At 39.3% G+C, this 23,181-nt stretch overlaps 3 protein-coding genes across 3 annotated transcripts; 2 read left to right on the top strand and 1 right to left on the bottom strand.

Moving 5' to 3' along the window:
- Window positions 1–1,809: 1,809 nt before the first annotated feature.
- On the bottom strand, window positions 1,810–9,838 carry snx16 (sorting nexin 16). Its single transcript, XM_061265476.1, has 8 exons — window positions 9,679–9,838; window positions 8,160–8,663; window positions 7,760–7,846; window positions 6,737–6,885; window positions 6,579–6,648; window positions 5,302–5,438; window positions 5,011–5,133; window positions 1,810–3,653 (listed from the first exon to the last, which is right to left on the bottom strand). Exons 2-8 carry the CDS (start codon window positions 8,568–8,570, stop codon window positions 3,533–3,535), a joined length of 1,098 nt encoding a protein of 365 aa, XP_061121460.1. The 5' UTR covers window positions 8,571–8,663; window positions 9,679–9,838; the 3' UTR covers window positions 1,810–3,532.
- An 899-nt stretch (window positions 9,839–10,737) lies between these two features.
- Window positions 10,738–19,259, top strand: serpinb1l3 (serpin peptidase inhibitor, clade B (ovalbumin), member 1, like 3). The gene is made up of 19 exons (XM_061266358.1): window positions 10,738–10,888; window positions 11,030–11,211; window positions 11,709–11,855; window positions 12,188–12,328; window positions 12,517–12,634; window positions 12,752–12,888; window positions 13,084–13,161; window positions 13,318–13,407; window positions 13,501–13,675; window positions 13,852–14,088; window positions 15,402–15,580; window positions 16,041–16,127; window positions 16,736–16,873; window positions 17,053–17,170; window positions 17,286–17,428; window positions 18,012–18,089; window positions 18,167–18,256; window positions 18,333–18,513; window positions 18,590–19,259. The coding sequence occupies exons 2-19, from the start codon at window positions 11,035–11,037 to the stop codon at window positions 18,814–18,816; spliced, it is 2,541 nt and encodes an 846-aa protein (XP_061122342.1). The 5' UTR covers window positions 10,738–10,888; window positions 11,030–11,034; the 3' UTR covers window positions 18,817–19,259.
- Window positions 19,260–19,429: 170 nt separating this feature from the next.
- On the top strand, window positions 19,430–21,981 carry pigm (phosphatidylinositol glycan anchor biosynthesis, class M). Its single transcript, XM_061265691.1, has 8 exons — window positions 19,430–19,716; window positions 19,847–20,020; window positions 20,089–20,209; window positions 20,287–20,515; window positions 20,612–20,715; window positions 20,892–21,046; window positions 21,129–21,230; window positions 21,330–21,981. Exons 1-8 carry the CDS (start codon window positions 19,546–19,548, stop codon window positions 21,495–21,497), a joined length of 1,224 nt encoding a protein of 407 aa, XP_061121675.1. The 5' UTR covers window positions 19,430–19,545; the 3' UTR covers window positions 21,498–21,981.
- The last annotated feature ends 1,200 nt before the right edge of the window (window positions 21,982–23,181 follow it).

Genomic DNA, 23,181 nt, shown 5'->3' with positions numbered 1-23,181 from the left:
ACGAATAATTTAATATACAGCAATTGCACATGGTTGCTTTGAACAGAGCATCGATCAAATAAATGTCGAGCTACAGATGAGCGCAATAATAACACGTCGTAAGAATTAAACAGGAACAAACTGAAATTCCAAACAGAAAACAACAACGTCAAACAGATACTGTGACCTATTTTTTTTCCCTTCCCCTACTGCGTGGCATTTTAAACTTCACACGACAATTTTCATGTAGGCCTGCTGTGAATCGATTGTTTTATTTATTTTCGGTTGTCAGTTGTTTTTCACACCCAGTATTTATCCACACGTCAATTGAATCTGATCGTCTGTGTCTGCCTAATAGGAAATAAAAAAAACATTCTCTCACACTAAAAGCCAACTGACCACCTAAGAAGGGCAAACACAGCAAGACACTATTAAATGTTATAGACTTGTTTATTTTGCACTGGGAGAAAATAGAATAAAAATAGGATCACCAAATTCCCCAATCACTCTTGCTGTATCAGTCATAGCTAAAAGACGTTTCCAGTATATTTATCAAATTACAATTTAGAAATCCCCTCTCATGAGACTGACGAGAAATTCGAGTTGGTTTTGTTGACGCAACTAATTTCATAATTGGCTATAAAGTACAGCTGTGAGTGTCATTTTTTAGTATTTTTTTAGTTAACGTAATTGCTAACCCAGATGGAAAAATATCGCGACCCATTCCGGTTGTAAAGATTCTGTGACAAATGTGAATCATATTTTTAGGCGCCCCATTCCAAATGAGTTAAGCCCATTGTTTAATGGTGAATTATGCTTTTTATGATGCACAATCCAAATTTTGCGTGGTTTAAAATTTGCAGCAGATATTATAGCTCAATTCATGCTCTTTTCCTGGAAATTATGGAATTCATTTTATTAAGGGTTAGAAAACATGGAAAAGATTGACATAATATCAACCATTTACATAAAAATATTGCGGTGCGGGTCGACCACAAGTCCAGGACTACAAGTCCACCCAAATTATTTTTTCTGGGAAAAAACATGGTAGACTGTCAAAATTCTGGTTGCGGATATTATGGTAAGTACCATATTCATCCCAAGACCTCAAACTTAAATGATTCAATCATTCCAAGCTGCCCAGCTTTCTGAAGAAAGCTTTGAGAGAACGTGACAAACAAGAGCGACAAACATGAGAACGCAATGTGCCGGGGAGAATTAAGAAAAGCTGAAATTTTGCAATCATTTGTCTTAAATGAGAGGAAGGGGGGGACTAAAAGGGTTACCAAGGCCCCTAGAAACTTGACGGAACTCATATCTGTTGAAGTATAACCTCAATCTTGCGATTGAAAATGTGTTTTTCCTGCCATTGATTAAAATGGTCCGACAAGGCTTTCACAAAAATAAAAAATAAATAAAACAATAAAGAACTACTGAATGTTTCATGAGACATAATAATTCTCCAACTGTGAAGATGACAGTTTCTTTCTGCGGCTATGTACCAATACTGGAAGAGCAACAAAGAAGAGAAGACTAGAAGGAAACCCCTGTTGTGAGATTGATGTTTGCTATAAGACCACGGGAATTGCTGTCATAATAAAGTTTAATTGTCAAAGCAGTCAAATAAATGTATTGGCTGGGATTTGGGGAAACATAAATCTGTGTATTGTTTATTGCATATGTAGATCATATTTGTTTTAAATCCCAGTTTGCTTATATAGAGGATCAGGAACGAATTTTGTTATCCGATTTGCAAACTAATGCTATGACGGCATATTAAACTGTTCAGCCTGTCAATTAGCATATAGAATATTAATAAAAACAGGTGTATCATTTGAAACATTATTTCCTTTAATAGCATATGGTGGTTTGATATAAAGTAACACATTTTATATACAAAGCTACAACAGGCCACCAAATGAAAATATTATGAGATGTTAAAGGCACTTAACTTTTATACACGTAAGCAAATAAAACCCGAACTGACAACATGATTTTTACTGAGATGAATGACAGGAAAATCTCAAACCAAAACACGAGAACGTGGTACTAAAAAGCTATTATTATGATGACTATTAAGTATAATTGTTTCTCCGTAAAGTGCTTCGCACCACTGATTCCAAGGCCTGTCTTGCAGCGTCACTTACCACAAAACAACAGCTGGTCATCACACATTCCTTGTAAAGATCCATTCTGCGTTCCAAAAAATATGGCTTTCAACAATCTTAAGTTTAAGAAACAGTTTTACAGCTATTGTCAACAACTAAGAATTATTAAAGTTACGTCATTATCACAATCTTTCATATCTACCCGTCGCAAAATGCTAGCAGACATTGCGGTTATACTCCGCCAGTTCCGTTGCACACATTGTCAAGGGAGGTAACGTGTTGTCAGGTTTTTTTTTTTTTTTTTTGCACTTAACATATGAGATTGTGTGAAATCATGGCGCGCGGCAGACATGAGTAGAGCAATCTCGCACTTCTTTGCAGTGAATTTCCACAACTTTTGTTTTTAGTTCATGACCTTCTTGTAATGTGTTTGCCTGCATTACTTGGTTTACCACAAATTTGACCAAGAGCATGATGGTATGTAGAACGTGATTCTTAAAGGGGAAGTCCACCCCAAATTTTCTTCCCGATATTTTGCATGTGTCGCCACTAGGCATTCTGATTAATATTGCATTTGTGGAATAAGAGTTAAGCAGGACAATTCATCCGTTTTCATCCAGCTCAGGGTTCGTCCATTTTTGATATCAAATTGATATCAGAGTTGATGTCATTTTTAGTCGACAGCAAGTGGCAAAATGGCCGCCTACTGAGATGAATATAAACAGGTGGATTTTCTCGGTTTAATTCAAATTCTACAAACACAATATTAATTGACTAGATGAACTCACGGAACATATTATTGCAAAGAAAATTTGGAGGGTGACTTTCCCATTGAGCAGAGTAAAAAATATAATCTATTCATTTCTATACTTGCCAGGTCAACAGAAGTCTATAAGCAAACTCGGTGTCCACTTCACCCTTGCGGAGGTTTTCTTAAACTGATGCGACGATTCAAGTTTATTTATAAAGAGACATAATTGCTATGAACATCCTCAAGATATATATTTTCTTTTTGGTCAGGAAGCCAAACTTTGGCTTTCAGTCAGCAGGATGGATTAATTAAAATGTAGGCAATGGAGAGGGTCATGGAAAAGGTGTTTTAACTCAAGTGATTCCAGACATTGTTGTTCCAGCCTTTAGAATTTCTTATCTGAGTATCAGACGTGAGATCCCATAACCCATCACATGGAAACCATATGAGAAAAATAGAAGCAAGCTGTGGCAGAACCAGAGGTTCTCTTCGAAATATTGCAAAAGAATCATCTAATCTGAGCGCCAGCTTTTGAACAAAAGTGTACATGGAACCAAAACCTGCCCTTAAGGCAAAGAAGAATTAAAGAACATTTGCTTGAAGTAAGGAAATAAAAAAAAAGTGGACCTGCTGATGCACATGGCTCGAGTCATATGGTGTGAAACCAAGAAGAGAAGAAGGAAGACCAGTGTTTTTAATTATCCATCTCGTGTTGGTCGAGCTGGACAACCTGGATGATTGGAGGAGAGGCGCCGAGCGACGACGGTCCGCACCAACAGGCAGACGATCGCCCCGGATGGACCTCACACGTGTCACTGGAGAGTAAAAGCACGGATGAACGTGACATTAAACTCTTTCAAAAAGAGCAAATCACAATCCGCCAACAGGACTGCCATTGAATTCCACAAGAGGAAGACATCTTCATCACAAGCCAACATCAACATATTCTATACACGTTCCGGAATCTTCACATCGGATGGGGTGAAAAAGCAGAAAGAAGAATGCCAAAGCTTACAGACCTCACATCGGGCCGCCATGTGAAGATAATCATGTGTTAGTCAGACGTGATGGAAGGAAGGCGTGTGCCAACAGCCAAAGAAGCACACAATGTAAAAAGCTCAACAGAGTACAACCACAGTTGGAATCAAATCATTTTCAAAATAGTCGGACTTAGTGTAAAACATTTAACCGATGAATTGTTCGATTATTCAAATAAATAAAAATATATATATATATATATGAGGCACTTGTGAACTGAAAGTGATTTGACCCCAACCTTAAAAAACGAAATGTTGACGCTGTCCTGTCATCAGGATCATTTTGCATCATCATTACGAATCGCTATCAACATTTGCCACCCTGAATACGCAAAATGGTGACAGTAGCAAAGAGTGGGATGCATGTTAATGTAGAGAGAGGAGGGGGTGGGGGGCAGAAGCCCACAGGGGTACCCTGCGGAACAGCTATATTTAGTACCTCACATGTTCTGGACTCTGCTCTCAGATTGGGGCCTCATGACTGTAGAATGCGATTGTAAAGAGCAGAAAGGATGGTAGAGATCAGAAAACAAAGATTGTATCTTCGGAAAATAATTATGATATATTTATGTATGGGAAAAAAAAGAGTGCTGTGAGACTAATCCATATTTTGCACTTTGTTGCACAGATGTCCCCATTCTCATGAGAGACAAATCGGCAAAGCAGTTTGTTTACTTGTTTTTGTCATTGTTCGCTTTAACTTGTGGGGGAAATTAGGGACGCTATATCTTCAACAGGCACGATAGATTTTCCCGAGACCATAAATTGAATCATTTCTTCACTGTACTCTTTGCTTAAAACCAAATGCTTTGATGGTTTAATAATCAACAGCATGATTATTAATATCTGCCTGGAATTAGAATTCACGCAACGGACCTGATACGAGTGATGTCACAAACGCTATTTTAAAGTCTGACTAAAATAGAATGCAATGTGTCATGAAGTGAGTTTGCCTATTAAGACAGGTGACATCATTTTTTTATTTTATTTTTAGCTAAATTTCACAAAAACAAAGTGTTGAAATGCTCTGTGAAGATTAAAATGGCATTAGTGAAAATAAAATCCTTTTGTATGCGCGTTTGCATTTGTTATGACGGATTTCATCGGCCGTTTTTCACGCGTTGTGTTTCTTTACCCGGCTCCGTTCGGCATGTCTTGATCGGCCTCCGCGGCAGAGGATTCCACATCTGCGTCGGCGCTGCTATCGCTGCCTTGCGCTGACAGGCCGCATGGAGACAGCGAGGTCGCACATTCACCACTGGCGCACCACACAAAGCGAGACCGATTATGTTAATCCGTCAGCGATGGAAAAGTGTTGATTTTTCATTGTTCGTAATTCTCTTTATTATGATGATGTTGGTGTTTGATCTTGTCATATCAATACTGTAACTTAAATGAAATTTGAAAAGATGACTCGTGTACTGACTTGATTTGCTTTTCCATCAGCAGGATGGCCTGTTCTTTCTCCTGAAGGCGCCTCTTGAGCGTGGCGATCTCTTTTTGCTTCTCCAGCAGTTCTTTCTGAAGACGGTAGTTGCTTTCTTCTAGAGTTTCGCAGAAAGCCTTTGTGGATGCGATAAACATGAGTCAAACAATTGCAGGGTGAGCACGAGATGGAATATTGGACCGGGGGGGAGGAAGCTTTATTAGTAGGAAAAAAAAATTGGAGCGAAAAAATGAAAACACGTTTTGTTTTATTGCATTTGATCGATTTTGAACTGTTATGGTTTGGTGTTGAGAAATTCTGTAATTCTAGACTCCATGTTTTTTTGTTTTAAAAACCTGCAAAAAATGGGAAGGAGAATCATTTCTAAAGAACAAATTGTATGAGTGGGTGTTGATATTTGAGTGGAATTTAATCCCGCTTTGTGTGGGTGCCGTCTTGTGAGTAGTTCAGCCATTGACTTAAAGATTTGGGCATATGTGGGTCGCAAGTTCATGCACAAGAGATGGTTGACAGATTGTCCGTGAATACTTTGTGTTGGTTAATGTAGTTTACAAGTTTTTTGGTCGACGTCCCGAAGCCCCACGGCCTGATTTCATTTGTTGCTTCTCCTGCACTGGCTCCGTGAAGGAAGTTTTGGTCTTATCCCTACGTGACTACAGCACACACATCTCAAAAAACCACACACGCACAATAAGGCCAAATTGGTCCCAGTCTCGAGCACTGAGCATAGCGATCATTTGTTATTGTAATCTTTTCGCTTTGATGTTTGTGTGCTGTTCAACACACTAAATGTACTCCGCGGTTACACAATTTGCCGACACCATGTGGCTGCAACAGAGCAGCACCAGATCTTAGGCTACATATACAGTGAACTATGCTCCCAGCTGCCATGTGGGATTTAGGGCATTTTCCCTCCATCTTAGAGTACTGCTATGTTTTCAAATAGCCCATCATAATATCCATGATACAATAAGGGAGGGCGGAAGCCTGGTTTGGTACTCGGTGTGCCACGGGATGCCTCCCAGCAAGTTACCCTCTTATGCTGCTTTTCACATGACAGATGAGCCAATCATGATAACAATTGTTTTGGTGGAGGCCAACACCATTTTTATATCTGCCCTGAGTCCTCTGATTCTCATGGGATTGCTCATCCTGTTTTTCCGAGTTGACCGAGTTAACCTTAAAATGACGCTGCTGCGGCCCGGGATGACACGTGTTCAGAAGTGGGGCTTTCAAAATCAATCGTCAAGACTTACCCTGCTCTCCTCCAAACTATCGAAGGGCCCTGGCGGCTCATCCAGACATAAAAACTCTCTCACTGATTGGCTGTCAAACAGAAACAGCGGCATGTTTAGCATAGAAAATATCACTTTCCAAAAACAAGATGTTGCAATAGAAGGGTTGTGTCACACACCAGTTGGCAATGTCTTTGTGTGCAACTAAGTTTTGCAAAAAGGCCTGAAGTCCTAACTGTCGGTCTTCCAGGAAGTCGCTGTCATAGTTGTCCTTAAACCACCTTTTAGGAGGCAGCGCAAGCCGAAAACCGGGAAAGGTCTCTTTCAACTACAACAGAGAACATACGGAAACGGACACATTATGATGAAATTGTCCACATTCGGAGAGGAAATAAAAAAAAAAAATCAATCAATCAATCAATAATTAAAATAAAATACAATGTGGTAACATGGTATTAAAATTAGTGGTCTAAAATGATTTTGTTTGAAATATTCAGGTGAACAGCAAATAAATATTCGATCAAGAATAAACATGTACATATGTCAAATCTTAACAAAAATAAATACATTTCACTGACACTATTTTTTTTAATATATAAAATAAATAAGGAAATAATCTGAGGTTTTATAGCATACATAGTAAATAAAGTGTTCAAATAGATTTATTGCCCCATCTTCGTGCCGGTCTGGTGATCGCTTATGGATTTTTTTGTTTTTCTGATCTCGACTTTAATTATTCGGTGTATGTTCCGGGGCGTAGTGTACTCCCATCAATGTGCATTTATTTAAAAAGACGACCATGGTGAGCACAGTGTGAACTGGCGCCAGCCACACATCAGGGAACTGCAATGCTAATGAGGACCAGCTCGCCGTACATTTCAATCACAGGTGACAATTTTGACATTACAAAACCGATAAACAGCACATTCATGGACTTTTTTTTTTTTTTTTCCTGTGGAAAAACAGCAGGGAGAATCCCATTTGTTGCAGATTGCTGAGTTGTGAACAAACTGTTTGGGAATAGTGGTTGGCTTTGTGTAGCTGTAACCATTCCCAGTGTGTGACCCAAAACTAAACAAAAAAGAAAACAAAAGGCCTAATTGCATTGCAATCCCTTGAGGGGATACCGCCTTGCAAACTCCAGCTTGGCTTGGCTATTATTTCCCTCCCATGTAGAAATGAATCATGCACTGACAACGCACCTTGTCGTTGAGTCTGGAAAAGTCAGCGTACCTCCTGAAAACAACCCAGCTCTCGTCCGTGGTTTTCCTCACCAGGACTTTGTAAACCTGCATCACAACACACAAGTTTGTAAATGTAAAAATCAAAATTCTCAGCCTCTCAACAATAAATATTGTCTGATTTCTGTTGCATTTATTCAAAATGAGACAGACCAAACCAGTAACTAAATCATAATTTACATGATCTATTTTTGTCAGTTAATTCTATTACAAACTAATCAGCTTTTACAGTCTTAGTGTCAACAAGAAAAATAATCAGAAAAAAATGACTGCAATACATCTTAATAGTGATTGTTTTTTTGATTTTTGACTGTGAGGATGTTCTTGTCCTCAATGATATGTTAATTTCGGTAATCTGTACCGTAAATTTTGCCCTTTCCTCCATGACTTCGTATCCAAGAACTGTTGGGGTGATTGGCCTTTCCTCTCCTCCATCTTGCTGGCTTCCTATGGGAGCCGAAATAGAGCGGGGGCAACTTGAATAGCCCACAGAGGGCTCAAGAGTCCCATTTTCTCTCGTCTGCATGACGGGACTGCCAAGAGGCGGCGGCGGCGGCGGCGTCTGGCTTCGACTGCTTCTGTCCGTGCAACGGGACTGACGCTGGGAACCTCCGTGTCTTTTTCCATGCTCGCCCACAGTGGTTACTGGGGACGAAGAATTGCTGGAAACGCTTCCGAGCGAAGAAGCTCGCGGCGGCCTTCTTAGCTTGCTACTACCACTTGATGAGACTCTGTCCAAGGGTACTGGGACAGGCACAAACGGCGACGCCATTCCTCTGCGACTGACCGTCACTGCCGTCCCAACGTGATGACTTCCTTCTGTGGCGCAGATTGATGTGGAAGCCTGATGAAGATGTTCAGCAACCTGGACAAAGCATTATAAAATATGTTATATGTACATAAATAAATAGATCACACAATGACTGTGCAAAATGAGAAACTTCTTCCAGCTATGTGCAAGTCCTATAAGCAGTCCGTTGCTAAATATTTGAAATCATTGTTATACAAAATGAACATTTATGTGTTAAATCAATTTAGGCTTTTCAAAACAGTTCAGTTCAGGTTGTATTTGTTTTTACAATTACATGCCCAGGCCAAACTTTGTCAGGTGTCATAGATTCCACACACATGCTTTCCATGGACTTTTTCATACCGGAATAGATGTAACCCAGCTGCTTCGCACATCTAGTTCCTCTTTGTAGACGGCATAAATATAGGAACATGATGAAAGCATAAGAGCAGAATCAAATGAAGAGCACTCCTGAAAAACTCCTTACATAGGAGCATTTATTCAATTCAGAACTTTTTTTCAGGACTGACTTCCACTAGTGAGGCAAAACTAGTGATGGGCATGTTGATACTCCTCAAAACTACCTGTGCATAGCAAATGCATGCTACCAATGCATGCACGTTGGGCCGAGCAGTGTTATTAGTGCAGAACAGTGCTTTATTAGTTCATTTTAATTGCATACTAATGGTCCAAATATGGAAATACTAACAATGGAACGTTTTGCAGCAGTTACCCGTAAATACCTTTACGGAGTACTGACTTGCATTGATGCCCTGTTTATCTGCTGCCATTTTAAATCTGCGTGTACACTTAAGTGATAAGTAACAATGACAGTCAGTGATAAGTAATCAACATCTGTTAACGTTGCAAGCTAACGATCGCCAGTCGATTTGTGCAAAAAATAGAGGATGCATGTAAGTTTATTCTAATGCACAATCAAGAACCCTTGCTGTTGTCATTCAGGAGTATTTTCGAAATAGACTAAGAGTTGTAGGTACATTACAATACCACATTAGCTAGTAAGATAGCATATGATGTGTGGATACTACTGGACATTTTTCTATGCATTATTTGTAAATGTCTGACGTACCGCAAGACAGGTAATGCTCCCCTCCTTAATTGCACGCTTGATTGTCTTGTTGCTGTTTGTCCATTTCAAATCGCATAGTCATCTGCTTCTCTGTATCATGTTAGCAAGCTTGAATATCAGTCCACAACTGCAGTGACTTACTGCAACCACACGAGGGTGCTATAACCAGGTAAATGGCTTCAACCCAGCTACGTCATAACTGTCGCTCTTATTTCAAACAGACTTTAAAAATGATCATATCGGCACACGTTATGTTTAAAATAACACTGGTTTGAACTTTTCAAAATTATTCATCAGTTAGAGGTAAAAAAAATAAAATAAAATAAAAAGATCACCAATAATGGAATGCAGGGACCATCATGTAATGACATATTTTGGGTTTTACAGTTATGACCATCTCTCTGATGTCAACAAGAACCTGTTTTTATATGGCCAGGTCTTTGAGGACTTTTTTCCCCCTCGCACTCCAAAGCCATTGCTGCAAAACCTGTTGGCAACAGCCAAAACCCACAAAATGAATTTGATGAAACTATAATAGTAGGTGTGTCAGAGAAGTTCCAGGAAAGGTGTCACAAAGTAGATATTTTAAACAAAAACTACACCTGAGTTCTCCAACAATATTAACATCTAGATTTGGTTTTAAGTGAGCAATGATTACTATAGATAACAATAAATAGTTTATAATGCATGTGTGTATTCTTTTTTCCAATAACAAGAACATCTGTCAATGAAACTGACAATTATTTTCCTATTAAGCAATGGCTAGTCCATCTGACACAGCGGTAAATATTATTTTCTTGTCTCTTAATAAAATTTGATTCATATATACATTTACTTTTTTTGAAGAAGACAAATAAAAAGTCACCTTGAAGCTCTGCAAGCTTTACTGAACGGCCTTCTTATTCAGCACTGTGCATTTGCTATTAGTAATTGTTTTTGCATATGTTCTTTGACCGACATTTACAGACCGGAGTTATTTCTACTTGTTGGTTTAACCTTTCCTGCGTGTGAGATTTTTGGAGAAACAGGGTTGGGCATTGGTTTTACCATGGACTAGACTAACCCATTCCACTGGAGGGTGTGAATCAATTTTGTCTGAAAGTAAGGGAACGTTTTTGGGCGTGGCAATTGTGCAATGCGTATAATAGTATCAAATAGTATTTGCCACAACAAGTTTTCCTTGAGGACTTGCTGTCTTGAGGCACACTCTGTAAGTAGAGTATATCATCCTTATAAAAATATAGAGAAAAAAATGCATATTATTTACAAATATAGTTTAATACTTTATAACATATTTTGATTGCATAGATGATAAAAAGTTTAGTGTTGATTTTTCTTTTCTTCTCATCAGACGAAATGGCAATGACAAACCCTCCAAGCGAAGCCAACGCGATGTTCTCCTTGGCTTTGTTTCAAAAGCTCAGTGAGGATGACTCGAAGGCAAGCATCTTCTTCTCCCCCTTCAGCATCTCCTCAGCTCTGGCCATGGTCCTGCTGGGGGCTAAGGCTGACACAGCCAGGCAAATGTCAGAGGTATGAAGCACACACATGCGCTGTAATATGAGCAATGCAACAGTCCATCATATCAACAAAGCTGTGTCTGTTTTACATTGCGACAGGAAAATAAGTGGTGCGGAATCAAGTTAGGAACTCCACTATGTGCAGTTTGTGATTCTAAAACCTAAAATGAAAACCTAAATAAAATGATCAAGATCCTGTATTTACTGCCCAGTATTAACAACTAGAGTTGAACACAAAGTTTCAGAAAAGGTGATGCAACCCTGACAAAATTCACTTCCTCTTGGATGAAGTCCCACCAAGTGGGAGGGGTCCTAAAAAGATGCCCGAGCCACATCATCTGACTTTGCTTGATGTGAAGAAGCAATATGTACTATACATGTATACTTATTTGTTTGTATTGTAAACAGCTCATCTATAGTTTGGATTTCAGAAAATCTAATCATAGCTTAGAATCTATTTGGGTTCACTTACCTTTTTTTGCGACTGTGTAAGATTGATTCTGCTTATAGGTCCTCTGCTTCAGAAAGGCAACGCAACCGACGGAGGAAACTCAACAACAGACGAGCCAGTCCCCGATGCAAATGCAACTGAGGACGCGACAGCAGATGCAGATGCAGCTAAAATGTTCCAGCAAGCTGCCAAATTACCTGAAAAAGGTGCAAAAAAATACTAGGAAGTAAAACTGGCTGGCTAGGTAGATGCCAATAACTGATCAATTCATCAAAATTTTGACTTGATTTCCTGTAATCTTTTCACCAATTAAAAATGTCAAATTTTTCACATCTACAAGTTATCACACAAAACATAGGAAAACAAAAAGAGCTGAGAAACTGGATGTCTGTATAGGTGTACTTTACTGACCCCTGGTGGCCAAGACGCATACATCAGATTAGAATACTGCATTAATGCCGTTACACAATTTCACTATATAATACAGACTTCAATAAGTTTTACAGCATTTCAGACATATTCCTCTATTTATTGATAGGTTCTGGGACCCGTCGATGCTAAGGATGACGTCCACGCTCACTTTCAGCAACTTTTGACCGAATTCAACAAGACAAATACTGGCTATGCCCTCAGCCTTGCCAACAAGCTGTATGGGGAGCAAACTTTCACCTTTGAGCAGGTATGTGCATCTAGTTATTAGTGTTAATTAGATATAATAGTGCAAAAAAAGACGTTTTGTTGCAACATTTGCTGTCTCTAATTGACACAAAGCAAATTGCTTCAAATAAATATAATACTGAGAATTTATGCTTTCGATCAAATTCATCATTCTGCTTCCTTTTGTGGTCACGTTATCGTACTTCCCAGGGCTTCCTTGAGGAAACCAGGAAGTACTACGAAGCTGAACTGGAGAGTGTAGATTTCAAGTTTAATGCAAATGGGTCGAAGGCCATCATTAACAGTTGGGTGGAAGACAAAACACAAGGTGCAATGCTTTTATTTGTCTCTTATTTATTCTTTGTTGATCATCATACTATTATAATGCCATGCCATCATAATCTGCATCTAAATCTCATATCCCTAATATGAAATGATTCACCAGGTAAAATTAAGAACCTGATAAAGGAGCTCAAATCCAGCACCAAGTTGGTGTTGGTCAACGCCATCTATTTTAAAGGCAAATGGAACCAAGAATTCAACAAAGACTCGACTCGTGAAGCGCCATTTAGAATAAACAAGGTATTATTTTTTACAACAATGAAGAACATGAATATGTTTACCGAATTTTACTGGACACATGCAAAATTTATCAACAGCCATCCAACCATAATTGAATTAAATTCTAGCCTTTGTAGAAATTGTTAAGAATAGACTACGAAGTACCAGATGTGCTGTTTTCTTGTCTTTATTTCCACTTTTTTATTTCACCCTTAGCATGACGTTAAGCGAGTGATGATGATGCATCAGAATGGCAAATTCAAATTCAGCGCCATCCCAGAGTTAAACTGCCAGGTAGTAAAACAACTTTGAATGATTGATATTTTGCTTCCCTACCAACATTAAATCGATTACAATTTAATAGGCTACCTGTACCTTAATCAAGTTTGAGAATAATAATTATATCTTGTGTGTGTTTTTTTTTAATAAAATTTGAGTACTTTTGGACAGGTGCTAGAGATCCCTTATAAAGGGGAAGATGTAAGCATGCTCATTTTCCTGCCCAATGAAATAGAGGAAACCACAACAGGCTTGGAGAAGGTAAAACACATTGCATATTTACTCATTAGAAAAAAACAAAATGCACAATATTTACAAATGTCTTATTTGGTATGATAATTGTCCCCTTGATAGCTGTTGGGGCAACTGACCTATGATAATATGATGAGGTGGACAGGCAATATGGTTTTTGAAGACGTCCAGGTCGGACTACCTCGATTCAAGCTGGAGGTCACTTACGAATTAAATAAAGTTCTTATCAGCATGGGCATGGTGGATGCTTTCGACGAGGATAATAGCGACTTGTCAGGTAAGTAGTGCATGAATCATGTCTGACACATCTTTTCTGGAACTCACCAGACAAGTATTACCGCCAGTCCTTTTTGCCTTCAAGCAATCTATCGTCAAGCAATAAAGAACAATTCCAACAAAATTCTACTGTAGCACAGACGTAAATAATTCTTATTACATTTATTTTTGTTTTAGGCATGTCTTCTGCCACTGACTTGGCAGTGTCAGCAGTTATCCATAAGGCTTTTGTGGAAGTAAATGAGGAGGGTACCGAAGCTGCTGCAGCCACTGCTGTCATTGTTGTGGAAGTCACCTCATTAGGTCCACCTAAAGTCCCCAAAGTATTCATCGCTGACCATCCCTTCCTCTTCTTCATCCGACATAACCCCTCCAAGACCATTCTGTTTGCTGGTCAATACACCTCCCCTGAGTGAGCTTGTACTGTGTACTATCTGCAAGTTCACCTCAGGATGAATTAAGAAGCTACGTATCTACATATTTGGGGAAGAAGCAAGTACTGGTATGTTGTATGTATGCATGTAAACGGGAACCAATAGTGCTGATTGTGTTATTCATTTATTAGTCACAAAGTGGGACGTGTCGCTGGGATTTTTTCCCTAACGGTTTTATGTTTTGCCGTCGTCGTAAACGCATCATAGCAAGAGAAGTTGAATAAATATTGTGAAGCTTTAACCATCTTGTGTGTTTTCTGAGTTTTTTTCTGCATTAAAATGGCATATGTGAAATTTCACATGCAATTCAATAATTCTAAATTAGCACATGGCAATCAACCTACATTTGGGGTTTATATATTACATTAATCCAAATATACTACATTTCAACAATAATAAAATATATCAATTTTAACCTTCACAAATATAATCAATTAATTTAAGTTTTTTATCAGGTTTGTTGCTGAGCACCAGACCAAGCAGGTCGTACCACAATTACATTTTTAAACAACATTTAAATATCTCATTTTGCTGCATTTGTTTACCGTTATTCTAAAATCGGTAAGTTTTATTATTGTTTCTTACTTTAATATAACTATGTGCTGGCAATTGTCCCCCCTTCGGCTTCCGTGTGATTACGTCATCAATGCGGAAGCTGTTTTTCGGTGACAAGTTTCTGGGCGTGTCCGTGTAAAAAAAAAATATATAAACACTTGACAAACTCCGTCTTTACGTTTACTCACTTTCTGAGGAAACAAGTCTGTCAGTAAGTATTTCATTCACTTCTGAACGAATTTGTACTTTATTAACCGCAACTATTCTATTGTGAATATACTGCACTGTAGATTGCATTTTATCTAGGGAGTTTATATGCTTTTCAACAAGATATTAAAAACAAGATGTGGTGTATTTAATGTATGGGGAACTATGCTGCACTGGGAAACCAACGGTTATGCTAACAATTACCATGCAATCAAATCTAAGTGATGCAAATAAATCATTGTTTAAATTTCTGTAAACTTTTGTATGATTATAGAACAAGCACAACATGCAACATTTGCTCCAAAGTCTATCCTTGATTTTAAATGTCTTATTTTTTGCTTTAATTGTTCAAATCTTGCAATACCGGTCTTGCAAGAGCTGTATTCTGCTACAGATGAAATGATTGTGTGCTGTAAAGTTTATCTGAGCTGACTGTCTTGAGTGTAGACAAATGTTCAACAGCTAATTACAACTGTATGCCAAACATGTATCCATAATAGCTTGGTTTTTTGCTCCTTTTTGTTTTTCCAGACATGGCATCATCTACTCCACTATCCAAGGCCAATACCACCTTCTCTCTGGATTTGCTGGCAAAACTCTGCGATAATGATAAGATGGCAAATATCTTCTTTTCCCCTTTTAGTATCTCCTCAGCCCTGGCCATGGTGATGCTGGGGTCAGGGGGCAACACCGCCACACAGATGTCAGAGGTAGTGGATGAGTGCAAACACACACACACAGTTATTTATGAATAATTTGTTCTTCATTGTCCAGCTCTCATTTTATGTTGCAATAGAATTGTATTACTAAAGTTCCTCATTTCCTGATGTCGTTTTTTACTCGTGTCAGTGTGCCTTCTGCAGCTTGGCCCTGCCCTTAAACCAACAGGTTTATTCAATAGAAGTAGTTGGAATGTAGGTGAAACGTGATTCTGCAAACACCCAGTGGCTCGCCAAAGTGAAACCGCACCCTGATAAGTCAGAACTGGATCAATCCATTGTATTTTATGTCTGATGTTAAGTTGCTGACAGCAGCTGAACTGCAAGGGCAGAGGGGCGTGTCTCCATATAGGTTTTAATATGCACTCAGTCCAGTAACTGAACCCGTTGAGCTTTTTATATCTACACACACTTGAATCAATGAACAATAACCACTTGCAAACCCTTCCAGGTTCTCGGTCTCACTGAGCGAAAGGCAGCGCCACAGCCAATGCAAATGCAAATGCAGCAACAAATCCAGACCGTTTTTCTACCAAAGGTGGTAACATCCAAAGCAACTAGAATATTGGAAGCATGTGCAACACTTTACTAACAGCTGGCCTGGGTGGTGTTGGTTGAAGCAGGGGTGAGTTCATCGAGATGTGGATCCTCTAATTCCATCTCAGGAGAACATAAATGAGCAACTTCAGTTGTTACATGCTGAAACTTTGACCTGCGAGGGGCTACACACCCAGTGGTGTTGCGTAATGGGAAGGGGTGAGGCGCTATCTTTTTCTTTTATGGTTTCTTCTTGGTTTGGCTACATCTTGATAAGACAACCATTCGTGGAATTTAACAATGCACCATACACAAAATAAACCACGCGGATACTTTTTACGAGGGTTTTCAGTCATGACAAAAGAAGGAAGGTGAGTCAAATTCATGCCAACTCCTCTGGGCAGCATTCTTCAGCTCTATATAACTGGCATGGGAACAGGAGTTCAGACAGCTTAAATAACAAAAATAACAACTCGGTGGTGGCATTGCATGTGTCAAGGTTTTCTGTCTCTCAAGCTCTACCAAACTTATTTCCAGGTGAATGCAGGTGCACGGTAATTAAGTCAAAAATCATATAACCGTCTGACCTATCACCCTATCGCTCCACAGTGTCTGCAAACCAGGGCCCAGGATGATGTTCACGCCAGCTTTGGCAAACTGCTGGCAGAACTGAACCAACCAGATGCACTGTACGCCCTCAGTGTTGCCAACAGACTGTACGGGGAAAGGTCGTACCAGTTTGTTGAGGTTTGTGTCGTGCAGCCTCTTGAAAAATTCCACTTTTAACTAAACATTACAAACCACTGTCAATATGATACCTTTCTTTTTTTTTTTTACATTCTTGCAAGTGTGCCCAATAAAATTGGCATTCTCGTTAATGGTCATCATAGTGATTTGACCTAAAAAATGGTTATTAATGCTTTCAGGGTTTTTTAACTGATACAAGGAAGCACTACGATGCAGAGCTGGAGTCGGTCGACTTCATCCGCAACCATGAGGCGGCCCGGCTCAACATCAACCAATGGGTGGAGAAGAAAACACAAGGTGCGGTCACAGCACACATGCACAGAACGTTTCCCACTCATCTTTTTTCCCCCCTTCAAAAAAAAAAAACACTCACTTTTTGGCCCTTGTTTCTCATTGCACTTCTGTTTACCAGGTAAAATTAAGGACATACTGGCCCAGGGTGTGTTGGACAACATGAGTAGGTTGGTGCTGGTCAATGCCATCTACTTTAAAGGCAACTGGGCCAAAAAATTTGATGAGACTTCAACATACGACACTCAATTTCATCTCAGCAAGGTAACACCGCAGAGGCAAATTCCACGGATAAGTAGTGACTTGCATTCAGCAAAACAATGGGAACTAGAAGTGAGAAGCTGTGAGCTAGAATGTTTTCTTTTCCTTCCTGGTTTCCTCTGTTACACCTCCACCCATTTGTATTAAAAAGAAGAAAGAAAAAAAACATCTGTCACACACACACACACACACACACACTAATAAACACATTGCAGGCTGCAACTGCACAAAGTGTCAGATTCCAACATGTAAAATTTCACATTGCTTAATTGAGGGCACACCTATGTGGACAAACCACTCATTAATTCTGATGTCACTGACAAATGATTCACAGATGAGAGTAAACTTTGCCCAGAATTGTTTGAACTTGTCACAACTAGGGTGGCGTCTTATGAGCAGCAAAACATATCTAATATTTAGTTACAGCATTTATATTTAAATAATACAAGTTATTTTCTTCAGTTATATGAAAATCTTCATAAAAAAAAAAAAAAAAGTCCAGTTAGTATGTAAGGAGAAAGTACAATTTCTAAATGGCAATTACAAGAAAGGGCAAGTGATTGATTACTTGTGCTGTTCTTTTTAGACTGCAACCAAACCAGTGAAGATGATGCGCCAGAAATCCAAATTCCCTCTCGCCTTCATTCCTGATATCAAGTGCCAGGTACTTTTTCCCACCCTAAAACAACACAGACATTTTCTACTATCTTTGTGGCAATTTAAGAAATTTGTGTTCTGCAGATCTTGGAGATGCCTTACATGGGGAAGGAGCTCAGCATGCTCATCTTTCTACCCGTTGACATAGACGACGATTCTACTGGTTTGACTAAGGTAAGATGCGCACAAATACACAACACTGTCTGCTTAGTGACAGGCCAATTTAAATCGGATTTCCTTTTCATCACAGATAGAGAAGAATCTGACCTATGCGAACTTTGTGGAATGGACCCGTCCAGATATGATGGATGAAGGCGAGGTTCAGGTTGGCCTGCCTCGATTCAAGATGGAGGAGAACTATGACATGAAGAATGTCTTGATGAGCATGGGAATGGTGGATGCTTTCGACATGACAAGAAGTGACTTTTCTGGTAGGCCTACGAGTTTCTTATGGTCTTCATTCAAAACGTAAACTATTTGAATTTCTATTGTAACTTCTCTTTTCAGGCATGTCACCAGCCAATGACCTGGTATTGTCAAAAGTGGTCCACAAGGCTTTCGTAGAGGTGAACGAGGAAGGAACCGAGGCTGCCGCAGCCACTGCTGCCATCATGATGTTGCGCTGTGCTCCAATAGCACCCAGATTCATTGCTGACCACCCCTTCCTTTTCTTCATTCGCCATAACCCGTCCATGAGTGTTCTTTTTGCTGGCCGATACTGCTCCCCTGTGTGAGCATTTAGGTGCCGGACTGCAATGTTTACTTCCCAACGTGGTTGCGCTTATCTGCACCACTGCAAGAATCCCCCAATTGTAGTCTTTTTTTTCTTTTTATAATCTGGTCCTGTGTAATTCTGGGATGCTTTTGCATTTATTGTTACTCCCACTTGCTAGGGGAACATTCCCGCATACATGGGTGATTCTTATATACTGTTCCGGTGCCTCCTTATACTGTACAACATGCAGGTTTTAAACTCAACTTTCCTACAGTGTTAAGAACCTGAACACTCAATTTATTTTATGCAACCAGACAAAAACGACAGTTCACCATCTGTGTAATACCGATTACAGTACAGTCGGCAATGAGAACCAAAGACAACATCAATTGCTCAGCGAGTCTATTATCTATAGAGAATATTCTTTTATGTATGCAATAAAAGTGTGACTCAAAACACAAATTCCATGCCGTTGTCATTTACTTAAAATATAATTACCAGTCGCCCCTCCCTCCCCATAACAAATATTTCTGTCCAGCCATAGTGCCAGTAAATCTCCCTCTTGGCCACATAGGGGCGCTAAAGATATTTTGCAGAATTCCAAGAACAATGTCACTTCCGGTTGATTATCATCCTTTACTTCCGGGTTATTTTCCGAATGTAAACATGACAGCAACATCACAATCAAACTGTTTAGATATCGGAGCTGTCAACATATACTAATATAGAATTCGGTCATTTCAAATCAATGGAGAGGCTAATATCCAAACTGACAGAGAAACATGTTCTCTTCACGGCTTCTTTCACGATACGCCTTGCCTTGGTCGCTTATGGTGATTTCCACGATAGGACTATGATAGTGAAGTACACCGATATTGACTATCACGTTTTCACGGATGCTGCGAGGTTCACCACTAAGGTAGCCTTTAGCCTCTGTCATAATTTTAGCTGGAAATGTTGTCAGTATAATTATACTAGACTACTATTATTATTACATGCACAATATTGTCATTCAATTATTTCTCTTAATATGATAAACGTGTTCACAGGGCGAGTCGCCGTACAACAGATCAACCTATCGATACACACCATTACTGGCTTGGTTGCTCACCCCTAATATTTATATCCACATGGTGTTTGGCAAGCTCTTTTTCATCGTATGTGATGTGCTGTCCGGGGTGCTGATCTATAAAATCCTTTGCCTACGAGGGCTTAACTCAGAGGTGTGTTTAAATTCATGTTTCAGAGGTGTTACCTCCGTGATTCTTATTTTGGAGGTCTTTATGATCAGACAGCACGTCGGGTTTGTTCGCTGTGGCTCCTCAACCCTCTGCCAATGGGCGTTTCCAGCCGAGGGAATGCAGAGTCCATCCTGACTGCTCTGGTGCTGGCGACTCTTCTTTGTATAGAGAGTATGTAACACAATAGAAAATGGGTGGATGAATCACAAATACAGTTCTCCTTAAATGTTGTGATTTGTGTGTCACAGGCCGTCGTATGACGTGGGCAGCTATGCTATACGGCTTGTCTGTTCATATGAAGATCTATCCCATCACCTACGCGCTACCTTTTGTTCTGACTCTTCGTTCAGAGGAAGACCAAAGAAAGTGGAGAAGCGGAATGGGCTTCTTGGGAAGTTTCCTCAACAGGGAGCTGTTGGGTTTCGCAAGTGTGGCCGGAGGTGTTTTTTGTGCTCTCACAGCACTTTTCTATCACATGTAAGCAAAATTGTTGCATGGTTGTGGTCGGGAGTTTGCGTATACTTCTATTTATTTATTTTTACAACACAAGTACAGATGATTTTTTTTCTCCAGGTACGGTTGGATATTTCTTCAAGAGACTTACTTGTATCATCTGACCAGAAGAGATATTCGACATAACTTCTCTCCATACTTCTACATGCTCTACCTAACTGCAGGTACTGTATTTAATTAGTTCACTTTTTGGGTAAACTTTCAGGACTTCAATCTGATGTCCTTTAAAATTTTGCCTAAAAAAAATCATATGATATTTGAAAGCCAAATAACCGTAACTTTTTGGACAATTAAAAACATGGCAAGTGATGGCAGCAGCAATTACTCCGTTGTTTTGCAGACAGCAGGTGGAGCCAGTGGCTTGGCCTGGCGGCATTCCTTCCGCAGTTGATTCTCCTGTTGGTAACCTCATGGGCTTTTCACCGTGACCTAACCTTTTGCTGTTTCCTACACACGGCCATCTTTGTCACTTTCAACAAAGTCTGCACGTCACAGGTGGTCAAAGTCAAGCCTGTATTTACCTCTAATTTTGGGGGGACAGAGCGTTAATATGAATGGCTATGCTGTTTTTTCTTAGTACTTCCTTTGGTACCTGAGTTTACTTCCTCTTGTCATCCCTTATTTGAGTCTCTCACTGAAACAAGGAGTGGGACTTCTGTTCCTCTGGTTTGCTGGACAGGTGACTATCTTGATTATTTCATATTTACTCAACTTTATAGTGTTTGTTGAATACAATATATCCTGTGAGTAACTATTTTGAATATTTTCTCATCATCAGGGTGTATGGTTGGTCCCGGCTTACTTTCTGGAATTTGAGGGCCACAACGCCTTTTTGTTCATCTGGCTCGCCGGGCTGCTCTTTCTGATTGTTAACTGCTTCATCTTGGTGCAGCTCATTGTACATTACAAACCAAAAGTGAACCTGAAGACACCGAAGTTCGAATAACCTTGCATGAATGTGCAAGAACTTTTTTATATTTTTGTGATTGCAGCCTCAGGATTAAGACTGACAAGATTATTTGTTTGCTATTTTTTTAAACACTTGTTTTCTCATCTAAATTATGCTGTTTTGTGATGGGCAAACTGCAATATACATTTTGTGTGTGTGTTTATAATAATCACAATACTTTTTATAATAATAAAAAAATATATATATATACACCCCAGTGATATCTTATTCATGCTGGTATTTTGAAACTTGGAAATTCCAGAAATTTTACAACCTTGAGCTAGCTGCAATGTGCGGCCTTGTCCACTAGACGGCAGTTTGTGTCCTGAAGTAACCTGTCGTCACTCCTTCAGGTATAAAGACCCACCAAATCATTGATTGATTATAGGGATGCATGTTTTTTTTTCTTCATATATTTCTGTTTACATGTCATTATTATTATTATTATGCAATGCAAAATAAATATGCTGTAAAATCCGAATCCTGGAGCATTCAATCAAATGCAATGAAATTGTTGGTTATAGTGGCAAATTAGTTCATGGGGTTCATTACTCAAACCACTTTATCCAATGCATTTCCGTCATTATTTCGGTGTACTCACGAACAAGTTGAGTTTCTTGTTTTCTTGCACGCTTTGCCTCGGTTAATTCCTGTCCACGCTCGCCAAGACAACACACAATAAGGTTCACATAATATGGCAAAATCCCAACACCGTCGAAGGCACCGGATACGGCCAAGGTAGAGAAAAAAACAATTGCCGTAATTGCTCCCACGCCCGTGCACGTCCCTACAGAACCCTACTAACCAATCAAATTATATCTAATATAGATATATCACTAATCTAAAGCATATAACTTGTCTAAAGCATTCTTCTGACTTATTAAAGCCCACAATATTCATCAAAATTACTTTCAAATAATTTGACTCTAAAATTGTTATTTAAAAATTTAAAATGCAGATATTCAAAATAAACAGACAATAGATTAAATGAGTCTTTAGAACTGACGGATAAACATTGGAATACTGCATATGTTCAAAAATACGTTGCTAAACTATTTGACTTCAAATTAAATTGGGGGGAAGGGGGGGGGGGAATTATTGGAATGCACTATTTCAATTTCTTTGCAAAAACATTGGCAATTAATTTAACAAAACTGCTCCTATAACCCTATTTCAATATCTCCTGTATTTTATTAGCAGCACTTAGCGTGAGAATTAATTAATTCATTCATTCCTTAAAAACAACACTGACATGACCGAATAAAGTGCATCATTCAGACAAAACATTGTCCTCCATGTTCTTTAATTAAATGTAGGTTTATTTGGGGGATGGTGGATTGCGTGACCGTCCCCCATATGTTTTGTAGGCTGTGCATATATGTGCATGATAATATGCCTACATGTCATGTCTGCGACATCCCCTCAAGGATTCTGCTCATTGTCATCGGGGAGATAGGGGGATGGATGTTAGTGTGTCTTTGTGTGTAGGCATTGCTACATCTGTGTGAGAGACACACACAGAAACAAACACAAGGAGTGGGTGTGAACAATTAGGACAAATGGTGTGCAGAGCAGCAAAGAATGAACTGTCACGCAACATTGCATGGTATAGGATTAGACCCATAGGTCTTGGCCTACACACACACACACTTTGCTTTGACACTTTTTGTAACGACATCTC

Source organism: Syngnathus typhle, linkage group LG19 (assembly GCF_033458585.1).
Source record: "Syngnathus typhle isolate RoL2023-S1 ecotype Sweden linkage group LG19, RoL_Styp_1.0, whole genome shotgun sequence".
In the NCBI taxonomy this organism is placed as follows: domain Eukaryota; kingdom Metazoa; phylum Chordata; class Actinopteri; order Syngnathiformes; family Syngnathidae; genus Syngnathus; species Syngnathus typhle.
Note: the sequence above shows the minus strand (reverse complement) of the source record. Positions and strands in the feature narration are given on the sequence as shown.

Bases quoted from the DNA above. Each gene is read 5' to 3' on its own strand.
- pigm (XM_061265691.1), top strand. From the start codon at position 19,546: ATGGAGAGGCTAATATCCAAACTGACAGAGAAACATGTTCTCTTCACG. The intron at 19,717-19,846 runs GTAGCCTTTAGC...ACGTGTTCACAG, and splicing joins CTGCGAGGTTCACCACTAAG to GGCGAGTCGCCGTACAACAG. The intron at 21,047-21,128 runs GTGGTCAAAGTC...GTTTTTTCTTAG, and splicing joins ACAAAGTCTGCACGTCACAG to TACTTCCTTTGGTACCTGAG.
- serpinb1l3 (XM_061266358.1), top strand. From the start codon at position 11,035: ATGGCAATGACAAACCCTCCAAGCGAAGCCAACGCGATGTTCTCCTTG. The intron at 11,856-12,187 runs GTGCAAAAAAAT...ATTTATTGATAG, and splicing joins TGCCAAATTACCTGAAAAAG to GTTCTGGGACCCGTCGATGC. The intron at 13,162-13,317 runs GTAGTAAAACAA...ACTTTTGGACAG, and splicing joins TCCCAGAGTTAAACTGCCAG to GTGCTAGAGATCCCTTATAA.
- snx16 (XM_061265476.1), bottom strand. From the start codon at position 8,570: ATGGCGTCGCCGTTTGTGCCTGTCCCAGTACCCTTGGACAGAGTCTCA. The intron at 7,847-8,159 runs GTACAGATTACC...GTTGTGATGCAG, and splicing joins AGGAAAGGGCAAAATTTACG to GTTTACAAAGTCCTGGTGAG. The intron at 5,439-6,578 runs GTAAGTCTTGAC...GCATCCACAAAG, and splicing joins ATAGTTTGGAGGAGAGCAGG to GCTTTCTGCGAAACTCTAGA.